The sequence below is a fragment of the Nanorana parkeri genome, unplaced genomic scaffold (assembly GCF_000935625.1).
Source record: "Nanorana parkeri isolate BGI_ZX_2015 unplaced genomic scaffold, ASM93562v1 scaffold1088, whole genome shotgun sequence".
Classification (NCBI taxonomy): Eukaryota; Metazoa; Chordata; class Amphibia; order Anura; family Dicroglossidae; genus Nanorana; species Nanorana parkeri.
In genome coordinates, this window is record NW_017307356.1 from 356,738 (window position 1) to 368,039 (window position 11,302).

At 43.1% G+C, this 11,302-nt stretch overlaps 1 protein-coding gene across 1 annotated transcript; it reads left to right on the forward strand.

Moving 5' to 3' along the window:
- Nucleotides 1-1,219: 1,219 nt before the first annotated feature.
- Nucleotides 1,220-2,965, forward strand: LOC108796286 (E3 ubiquitin-protein ligase TRIM39-like). The gene is made up of 2 exons (XM_018567748.1): nt 1,220-2,257; nt 2,390-2,965. The coding sequence occupies exons 1-2, from the start codon at nt 1,220-1,222 to the stop codon at nt 2,963-2,965; spliced, it is 1,614 nt and encodes a 537-aa protein (XP_018423250.1).
- Nucleotides 2,966-11,302: the final 8,337 nt, after the last annotated feature.

Sequence of the window (11,302 nt, forward strand, 5' to 3'; positions counted from 1 at the left end):
CTTTTTTGTATGTTACTCTCAGTTATAACATGTTTAGTATGTTGTTTTAATATTGAAAATGTCATGGCCGCCATTTGTTTATGGTGGCTACCATGACAACTGGTCTTAATATATGCGCTCGGTCAAGCTCCTGTCTCCACACCCCTGATGAAGTCACGCCCTTTGACGTAACGTACGTAGGGTGGAGTAGAGGAGCTGAACGATTTGCACACAGTGTCTGTGGCTGCTTACCAAATACCTCACTTTTATCTATGATATGTGAGTAGTATGCTTTTTTTAATAAAGTCTAGTATCCTTTTAAAGCCATCTGCACTACGAGTCTCCACTTTGTATTTTATTTGATGCATGGGCCATTCGGATTAATTGTCTGCTTCCAATTCCTGAGACTGCAAGAGAGTCTGTACCTGAGAGGAGGAAATCACTGGGAGGTGTTCGGCATCAGGTGCTTCCTCTACCTGGTTCGAATTAGAGGAACAGCGCATACAGACCCTGGTGGGTCTCTGCTAAAGGTGAGGTGCATTCCAGAAGATTTCTCTGTTGATGGTCACAGGAGACAAAGTCTATTCTACATCCAATGTTTTATCTTCTATTTACTTAATGGACTATTGAAGATCCGGGATCATGGACATTGTTTAACCATTTATTATTTTCACTGTGGTGCATGTTACACACACGCGTTTTTCTAGTTGTTATTTTTTGCACATTGCATCACATTGATTCACAGTTAATATTTAGTGCATCTGATTTTTCATTATGGATATTTTGTAGCAATTACATTTCACTAAGGTGCATGTTATATACATGCGTTTCTTCTTTGTTTTGCACTTTTTACACATTGTATCACATTACTCCAAGGTCAGTATCTACTATATCTGACACTTTTGCGGTCTCATTCATACAGTGCGGCTTTTACCATTAATTTCATGACTTGTCTTATTACAGCCAAATACATCACCTTTGTGTTCCTTTGTCTGTGAAATGTGCTAATGATATGAAGGGAAATTCCTGACACAACGTTTCCACAGATTATTAAAAGACCTTTATTCTTCCTCAGATATGGAGATTATTGTCAGGAATCCTCCCGTGTATTATCTGTGTCCTCTGTATAAGGATTCCTATGAATACGAGTCTCAGCCTTGCCCTGTGTAGGCGTGTACAGAACCCGTCACACTGGTTAAGGAGTGTCAGAGACTTTCACTTCCCTCTTCTGCTGTCAGCGATGGCGTCTGGTAATCTGAGAGCTGAGCTGGAATGTTCCGTCTGTCTGAACACTTATACAGATCCTGTAACCCTGAGATGTGGACACAACTTCTGCCGGGATTGTATTGGTCGTGTGCTGGATACACAGGAGGGGTCTGGAGGATATTCCTGTCCTGAATGCAGAGAGAAGTTCCAGGAGCGGCCTGCAATGCAGAGGAACATAACATTGCGTAACATTGTGGAGAATTTCCTGTCTGCTCAGCCAGATCAGGGGGAGTCCGGAGTCCTCTGTACTCAGTGTATTCACGCTCCTGTACCTGCTGTGAAATCCTGTCTGATGTGTGAAGCTTCTCTGTGTGACAACCACCTGAAAGTCCACAGCAAGTCACCAGAACACGTCTTATGTGACCTCACCACTTCCCTGGAGAACAGGAAATGCTCCGTCCATAGGGAACTACTGAAGTATTACTGCACTGAGGACTCTGCTTGTATCTGTGTGTCCTGCAGCTTGGCCGGAGAACATCGAGGACATAAGGTGGAGACTCTGGATGAGGCCTCTGAGAAGAAGAAGAAGAAGAAGAAACTGAGGAATGTTCTGCAGAATCTGATGACAGAGAGAGAGGAGACGGAGAGAAGAGTCCAGAGTCTGGAGGAACACAGGAGGAAAGTACAAGGAGAAGCAGCCGGTGAAACAGAGAGAGTCACTGCCCTGCTCAGAGACCTCAGGAGACGTCTGGAGGACCTGGAGAAGAGAGTCCTGAGTGACATCTCCGGGCAGGCAGAGCGGACCTCCCTTTACGTGACGGATATGATCCGGGAGCTGGAAATAAAGAAGGACGAGCTGTCCAGGAAGATGCGTCACATTGAGGAGCTGTGTAACATGACGGATCCACTGACTGTCTTACAGGAATCAGACACAGGTGACTTGTGTGACACTGAGGATGGAGATGATGGGGACAGAGAGAGACATGATAAACTCCTCCATGATGGAGGGGATCTGGATGTGGCTGGTATCTCACACACATTACACACAGGTATATCTGATATCATGTCTGGGGTAATTGTACAGGAAGGTCCAGGCACACATGTCTATCCACATTCTAGTACAAAGGACAAAGGTCACATCACTGCTGAACCATCCAGGCCACGCCCCTATCCCTCCCCCACCTTACAACACTCACACCTCCAGGCTGGAGGACATAATATTGGGGCTGTACAGCAAACATCGGGGGTTACAGACATATTACTGGATGTGAGCACAGCTGGTAATGATCTACTTATATCAGGTGACAGGAAAACTGCATCTGTGTCAGATAAGAAGCAGAAACATCCAGAAACTCCAGAGAGATTTCAGTGTCCTCAGGTGTTGAGCAGTCGGAGTTTCTCCTCAGGGCGACATTACTGGGAAGTGGATGTTGGAAGGTCAAAGTCCTGGAGAGTCGGGATGTGTTACCCCAGTATAGAGAGGAGAGGAGGTCAGTCACTGATTGGAGATAATAAGAAGTCCTGGGGTATGGGGAGGAGGTGGGGGGGTGATCAGTACTCAGTGAGACATGACAGGAAGGAGATCCGATTACCCGGCAATGTCTCCAGTAACAGAGTCAGGATAGATCTGGATTATGAGGCCGGGCGGATCTCCTTTTATGATCTGTGTGACCCGATCCGACACCTCCACACCTTCACCACCACCTTCACTGAGCCCCTCCATGCCGGGTTATGTGTAGCGGATGGTTGTATAAAGATATCTGGGGGGAATCAGAGGTGAGAAATCTGCCCGGAGACTGGTGACATCACAGGGCGGAGAATCTGATTGGTGGAATACTCAGCCAAAAAGGAAGCAGTGGACAGGAAATTGCATTACTGATTTATAAGGTTCTGCAGGCTCCGGGGCTTCACTACCGGGCTGCATGCTTGTTCCGGGTCAGTAACACACTAGGTAGTGTAGAGAGGATCGGGATGACAGTCCTGGAGCCTGCACCTTTAAGGTGTATCTATATTTCTCAGTTCTGGATGGAGTGGGGGGAGGATTAAAACCCCTGTCAGATTTTTACTGCTATCCGTGGCTCCAATAGAGAGATTTCCCCTCACTTCCTGTCTTGGTGACAACATTTTACCAGACAGGAAATGAAGGAAAATCTACACCAGGGACACAGACAGAAATAACAAGTATTTTCTGTGGTGGGGAAGGGGAAGGCTGGAACCTCTGTCAGGTTTTTATAATGAAATATCCGGCACTCCTTACACACTATGGGGGGGATTTACTAAGACCGGAGCAGACAGAATCTGGATCAGCTGATCACAGGAACCAATCACATTCCATCTTCAGCTTCTTCAGTGAAGCTTTGAAAATGAAAGCTGGAAGCTGATTGGTCCAGATTGTGTCTGCTCCGGTCTTAATAAATTCCCCTCTATATGTAGTAGGGATGCACCGATACCACTTTTTTAAGACAGAGTACGAGTACCGATACTTTTTTTCAAGTACTCACCAATACCAATTACCGATACTTTTTCTTAAAGGGAAAGGTCAAATTTTTTCTAAAGCAATACAAAATAATGATTTTAGGTCAGTTTCTTCATATTATGAAGAACATGAACATGAAATGAATATTTAGATCATGCCATTGCTAACTAAGGCTTGTATCCCCATAGTGGGGAAAATAGATGAGCACATGCCCAGAACAATTTATTGTATAGTGTGGCACAGCTGTATCCAATTCTGCATACCTGGCTTTATATTATAAACTTTTTTATTATATAAAGCCAGGTATGCAGAATTGGATATAGCTGTGCCACACTATACAGTGTTCTGGAGTCTGGACATGTGCTCATCTATTTTCCCCACTATGAGGGTACAAGCCTTAGTTAGCAATGGCAAGGTCTACTTATTAATTTCATTATTTAATGTCTTTTTCTTAAATATTATATAAAGTTAAACAACATTACAGGCATATATTATTTTTGTTTCATGTGCCCAGCCCCCATGCGGTGCTGCAGTACTAATAGAAAACGATTTTGTTTCTGCCTGGAGATCCGAACCATTTACATTACCCTTTATCTAATTTTTGTCAACCAGATCCGTAACCAAAACGAACCCTATATGCCAAAAAGATAAACCAGCTAACAAGAGTGGCTGGTTTAAAAAGGGTTAACAGAGGATCGGGACAAGTATTCCAATTACAAAAAGAGTTTATTAGATAAAATATCAGTTTTGGACATAAACATCACTAACTGGTTTTAAAAAAACAAAAAAAGCATGATATACAATTATACATCTTCAGGTATGCAGATCTGTTTGTATAGTACGCTCTCATTCATATATGCTAATCAGCTGACACCAAAGGATAATACGTTTCATATAAGTATTATACTTTGGTGTCCGCTGGTATCTGAAATACACGTATTAATCTCCAGTGGGAAAAACAAGTTACATTGTACCTCCTCCTTAAAAAATCAGTTTCTTTCCCACATGGTTTCAGCTGATTAGCATATATGAATCTTGTTGGCTGGTTTATCTTTTTGGTATGTATGGTGCTGCAGTACTAACCTGCTGAGTCGTCTTCTCCGTCTGCTTCAGCCACTCCGTGTCACAGCCTAGTCATCTGCATATTTTTTGTATCGGAGTATTTGCACGAGTACTCATGCAAATACTCGGTATCGCCGCCGATACCGATGCTTGTATCGGTATCGGTGCATCCCTAATATGTAGTAAATCCGAGGTTACATAGTTACATAGTATTTGGGGTTGAATAAAGACATACGTCCATCAAGTCCAACCCATATAGAGGTGTTAGTAGAATATATGTGTGGAAGCCGCACGGCCCCGTCACCCCTCCCCCCTCTGTATATTGGAATATTGATGAATGATTGTATATAGATATAATGATGGGATGGACTACAATCCCCATTCTCCCCTTCAGTCCCGGCACCTCTATGATCCTTATGGGGCAGAACAATGGTTACATTTCCTCTATGGTCCTATTCATGTGATAAAGAAAAATCCTTCTGATCTGCGTTACTAATGATGAGATGACATCACTAAGTGCTTCTATGCTCATGTTGGGTTCTTTCTAGAATAACAGGCTGACTTGCTGGAATGACTTTACAGAAAGATGTGATTAGAACAAATGGTTGTTCTCCGGATCCTTGGAATGTCTTGTTGTAGAACACAGTGACAGTTGGTCTCCTTGTTCTACAATGAGGTATTTGGGGGTCTGGAGGTGGGACAAGCTGATGAGGTGTTCTGAGATGACAGAAATGAATGTCTCTTGTAATGAATGATGTGCTGCTTGTACAAATTCTTCACTCAATGATGTCATAGGTCACATGTTTATGTTTGGGACGGTTCTCTATGACAACTGTCCAGGATTGGAGGTCAGATGAAGAGGTCAGATCCTTGGTCCGCCCGCCATGTCTAAGGATCTCTGTGTCTTCATCTCTCTACTTTCTCATCTTTACTTTTACTTTGTAACTCTTCTCTTCTAAATAAACTTTCTGAACCTTCACCGTGATTTCAGCTTGTTAGTTTCCTCATCACATCCCACAATATCTTTGTCATGAGTTGTCGTAGCGATGGAACACACGGGGCAGATTTTAGGTACAATCAGGACTTACTATGGTTAGTATTGTCTTCCTGAAATCATGTTTTCTATATATAAGACAGACATAATGATGAGGGAAGGCCACCCGCCAAAACTCCCAGGCCAGGCAAGAAGAGCATTCATCAGAAATCCACAAGAACCTCAAAGACGGCACTGAAGGAGCTGCAGAGATCCACAGTGGAGATGGGAAGATCTCTCCATGGGGCTCTCCACAGAGGGGGGGTTTATGGAAGCGTGTCCAGGAAACCGCCATGGCTAAAAGGAAAAAATAAGAATCCACATTTGGAGTTCACCAAACAGCATGTAAGAGACTCCCCAAACACATGGAAGAAGGTGCTCTGGTCAGATGAGACTAAAATTTTGCTTTTTGGCCATCATGGGAAAAATGTATGTGTGGCACCAAACCAACATTTCCCATCACCTTGAGAACACCATCCCCCATAGTGAAGCATGGTGGTGGAAGCATCATGGTGTGAGGATGCTTTACATCGACGGGGGCTGGGAAACTGGTCAGTATTGAAGGAAAGATGGATGGGTCATTCTTGAAGAAAACCTGTTTCAGTCTGCCACAGATTTGAGACTGGGACATAGGTTCACCTTCCAGCAGGACAATGACCCCAAACATTATTATTATACAGGATTTTTATGGCGCCAACAGTGTGCTCAGAGCTTTACAATATAAGGAAGACATCACAATCACAAAACAATTCAAGACAAGATGGTGAGGAGGGCCCTGCCCCTGAGGGCTTACAATCTAAAAGGGAGGGGCCAGTGGTACATGAGGCGGTAGCTGTGTGGAGATGAATTGTTTGAGAATGTGATGGTTCAGTGTTTAGTTTGAGGTGGGATATGGTACAGGGGCACAGTGCAGGACATGGTACAGGGGCACAGTGCAGGACATGGTACAGGGGCACAGTGCAGGACATGGTACAGGGGCACAGTGCAGAACATGGTACAGGGGCACAGTGCAGAACATGGTACAGGGGCACAGTGCAGAACATGGTACAGGGGCACAGTGCAGGACACGGTGCAGGAACATAGCACGGTGACACAATTCTACTGGTGTATGGACAGTTTTATTTACACATGGTCTTAGGATCAGGATTCCTGTAACAAAAATGTTTAATTAGAGATTGTTGAATTTTTACAAAATTGGTATAATTCTGACCCAGGTAACACCTACTATTATGTCATGACAGTAGTGGATTGGGACATTGTACCTGACTTTAAAAAAAACTGTCCTTTTAAAGGAAGCGTACATTTTCAGTAAAACATTGATTCAGCATCTCCAGTATAATGTTAGCAAAAATAAAACCTATCAAAGGTTTTTTCTTTGTTTAATCTGCAGCTGATACAATTATCTTCACTGCTAAAAATTGAAATGTTGCTTCATTGCAACCACGGCAACACCACTGGGTGTCCTATATACTGTCTGTGTAAAAAATGTCCGCAGAAAACCTCATGTCCTGCCTGTGGGTGGTGTTGGGTGAACGTGCTTGGTTTCGATGCGCAGATATATTTGGTAAACGTCTCCAAAAAGCCACAAGTTGTGAACTAAAATTTGAACCCTCATTGAAGACAATGGGAGGCAAATTTTGAAAATGAGTTCTGTCAATTCATAGGCAAGGTATTGTCAAAGAAAAGGCATTTGGGGGGAGGAGGAGCTAGGCACCGCCAGTGGTAACATGCACTAAGGTGAAAAAACAATAATAAAAATACAGTTGAGAGGGGAACAGCAATTTTAATATAAAAAAATTAAATAACATGCTTAGGGGATGCCTTAAATCTGTATGTGAAGTGCCCCCTCCCCTTCCCCGTACAATGTACTCCAGCAAAAGTGACATCTACAAAGAAAAAAATAACTCTGCTAACAAAACTAGTTTCCATTACTCACCAGAATTCATAACTTTGGACCCGGGGGCGCTACATTAATAACAAATATAAATGTAGATGTATCATAAAACGCGGGTCACGTACAGTACATACCATGTACCCCTGTCCTAGGAGGTACAGATGGCCAGAGACACACACATTGCCACTTCTGAGGGAGTCATACATTACAGTTATGTCAAACCTGGTATTTATAAAAACCCAATTTCATAATGTACACTGATCTATGGTTTATCAGATGGTAGCATGAGGGTGAAAAAAATATGGCTGCATATAGGAAACTGACATTTTGGGAGGGTCAGGTGAGGGATCATAAAGCTCTTCAGTCCTCCAGTCTCACCGACCTGTGCCTTTCTGGTTGGGTGGATGCTGGTTCATCGATGCCATATAGAAGGCCAACATAAAGCTGTTGCACAAGGCAGCCTGAGCTCTCCTTCACCATCAAGAAAAGAATATCTGCCAAGAGACTTCTTTCCAGAGAGACAATCTCGGTTGCATGTCATGCTTCATTGACTGAACTCTGATTGAACTCTGACTGGACTCTGCTGGAACCCATAGAACCCAGGACTGTGCTAAGTTACAGCATTATGACCTTTGTGTTTGGCTCTTGTATCATTTGTCTCTTTTCTGTATATTTTCAGCAGCATTTTTCTTTAATAAAAACGATCCCTTAAAATCATTAAGCTTATCTCTACGCTCTAAAAAGGAATCTAAAGTCTACCATATTGTAAAATCTGTCATATTCCTGTCTGATGGTACAGTGAGCATCAAAGGTCTGAATTGTCACAGAATTTGCTGGGAACGGTGCATGTCCCATTAAAACATGTGGTGGCAGCTATTGTTTGGTGTAAAGTGTAAACTGTGGAGTTATCCAAAAACAGTGACCATCACTCTCTGTCTGCTGGCCTCAGATTCTTGTCCCGCAAGCTGGGTAATCTCTTTGCAGGGTGAGGCTGAGAGTGGTATAGTCACACCAATGCCCTCCTGAAACATACCTGGCCACTTGTTATCAAAATGGGGAAAGTACCCTGACAGATGTTTTCCCTGCAAAGGCATCATGTTGGGCTTCTTCCCCACAACTTTGGCCTTGTGGTTGTGTGGGTCTATGGGGGTAGCAGCTATCTGGAACCCCCTATAAGGTAAAGGGCCCCAGGATATACATGGATAGGTAGGAAGTATATAGTATGATGCCTGCCCCCCCAAAAAAACACACTGACTGCCGAGATAATCCATAAACAAAGGGGCTAAGGTTCCCGGATAACGTCATTGACTCAACATAGTTACAAAGTATTTCAGGTACAATAAAGACACAGGTCCATCAAGTTTAACATTTGTGTGTGCTGTGTGTGTACATGAGTCCCTGTGAGGTCTGTTTTTTAAGAGTACCTGTACCCCTGTATGTACCTAAACATGTGCTTTGTTTAATAAAATACTTTGTTACTGTGTACGTATATTTTTGGGGGTTCGGTTACCACAGGCGGGACAGATTTCTGGTGACTCCCTTATTTTAAAGGGGACTTCAATGCTCCTATACAGCCACCTGGCCAAGGCTGTGGGAAAAAGGCCACTGTCGTTATTGATGGGGATTAGTATGGGACATGGTACCTTTGCACGAGAAGGGGGCCTCTGGCAGGGTACCTCCCATGTTGAGAGCATGTGGCCTGCTATGGTTCATGGAGGGCTGAATGTCACCTCCTCCCTTTCCTGGCAAGCCAGAATGCATGCTCATACAGGTGAAACTCGAATAATTAGAATATCGTGCAAAGTTCATTTATTTCACTAATGCAACTTAAAAGGTGAAACTAATATGAGAGAGACTCGTTACATGCAAAGAAAGATAGTTCAAGCCGTGATTTGTCATAATTGTGATGATTATGGCTTACAGCTCATGAAAACCCAGAGAACCCCAAATCCACAACCTCAAAAAAGTAGATTATTACATGCAATCAATAAAACAAGGATTGTACATAGAACAATATCGGACCTCTGAAAAGTACAAGCAAGCATATGTACCCCTTTTGCAGCAATTACTGCAATTACTTTTGCACAATATTCTAATTATTCGAGTTTCACCTGTATATGTGTCTGGTATTTATTTTGTGGGAGGACCCCATGCTGTTTTGTTTTTACTTTTGCATGGAGTCATTGCATGGGGTTTTGTTCTGATATATATTTTTTTCCATGGGGTTGTGCCTCACAGCTTATATCAGAGCCTCATCTAGGATAAGGGTCTGGTATGGGTGATGAGGGGGATGCCAGCTGCTTTATTTACAAGCGATATGAAGTGGCTGGGCAATGGTATTAGTTTCTCTTCATAAATGTCAAGTAGTACGTTGCAGTTACACCACTTAACAGGCAGGTTTAAAGCACCTCCTAAGCATGTTATCTAAAGGAACTTTTCATTTTGACCTTGGCCTTTAGGCATTCTTAGAGCTGCTCCCTCCACCTCCAACTGGTGTTTTCCTGGTAGTGCCCATCCCCCATGCCCTTTGTTTGACAATCAGCCATAAAAATGACCTATTAGCTTTAAAAAAGGCTTTGATTACTGTCAAGATAACCCGCTAACTGGAGTGGGATCCCTCATTTGGTTGTCTGGTGGGGCACCACTAGAGGAAGAGCAACTAGAGCAACTATTTAGAGCAACGATTGATTTTATACCGTGCTATGAAGATATGGGGAGCGCATAAAAACCTTTCCCCGGCTCTAGGAGCTTGGTGTGTTAAAAACTCTTTTTTCTTTACTCACTCAAGTTTAGCTGTCTGGACACAGACAGATACAAATCTGCCAAGAGTAATGCATAAAGAAGCGCCAGAGATTATCATATATAGTCTCTTAGACAGAGTTGGTGTATTGGCATCTATGCAGGAAGCAGCCCCAAATACAGTCAGGGAGACTGGAGACACTATAAGACAAAACAAGAGAGGGGCACCTTTTCGTAGTGCAGATCAATTTTATTTTTCAATTAAAATGAAGATAAGTAAGTAAATAAACTCACAAAAGTGGAAGATCACAAGCATTAAGAACAATATGAAGACGAACCCAAAATGGTAGCAGTGACAGTCTATCAGATGTGTCCAATGTGCAGATCAGTGTACAAGCGTGTTGACGCGTTTCCGGTCAGACAGAGACAGTGTAAACACTCCACTCGGTTTTCCGCAGCTCTGATTGGCTGGGAGACCGAGGTGACTGGCCAATCAAAAAGACCAGATTCTAATGAGGCCAATGTAGCCCATCCACTCTATCGAGCCGCATCCAATCAGGGGCTTTGTCTCCGCTTATAATCTAAGTAGGGACGAGACGGAGGGGGCGTGCCCCGGAAATGCGTCGACACGCTTGTACACTGATCTGCACATTGGACACAATTGATAGACTGTCACTGCTACCATTTCGGTTTCGTCTTCATATTGTTCTTAATGCTTGTGATCTTCCACTTTTGTGAGTTTATTTACTTACTTATCTTCATTTTAATTGAAAAATAAAATTGATCTGCACTAGGAAAAGGCGCCTCTCTCTTGTTTTGTCTTATACAAATCAAATCTGCCATATAAGCTGGTGCATTTAAGGGCAGCCAAATGGTTCCCAACCACTTTTTGAAGTTTTCCTTTGAGATAGAA

Excerpts from the sequence above, each read along its gene's own strand:
- LOC108796286 (XM_018567748.1), top strand. The coding sequence starts at position 1,220 with ATGGCGTCTGGTAATCTGAGAGCTGAGCTGGAATGTTCCGTCTGTCTG. Across the intron at positions 2,258-2,389 it reads TATCTGATATCATGTCTGGG|GCTGGAGGACATAATATTGG; the intron begins GTAATTGTACAG and ends TCACACCTCCAG.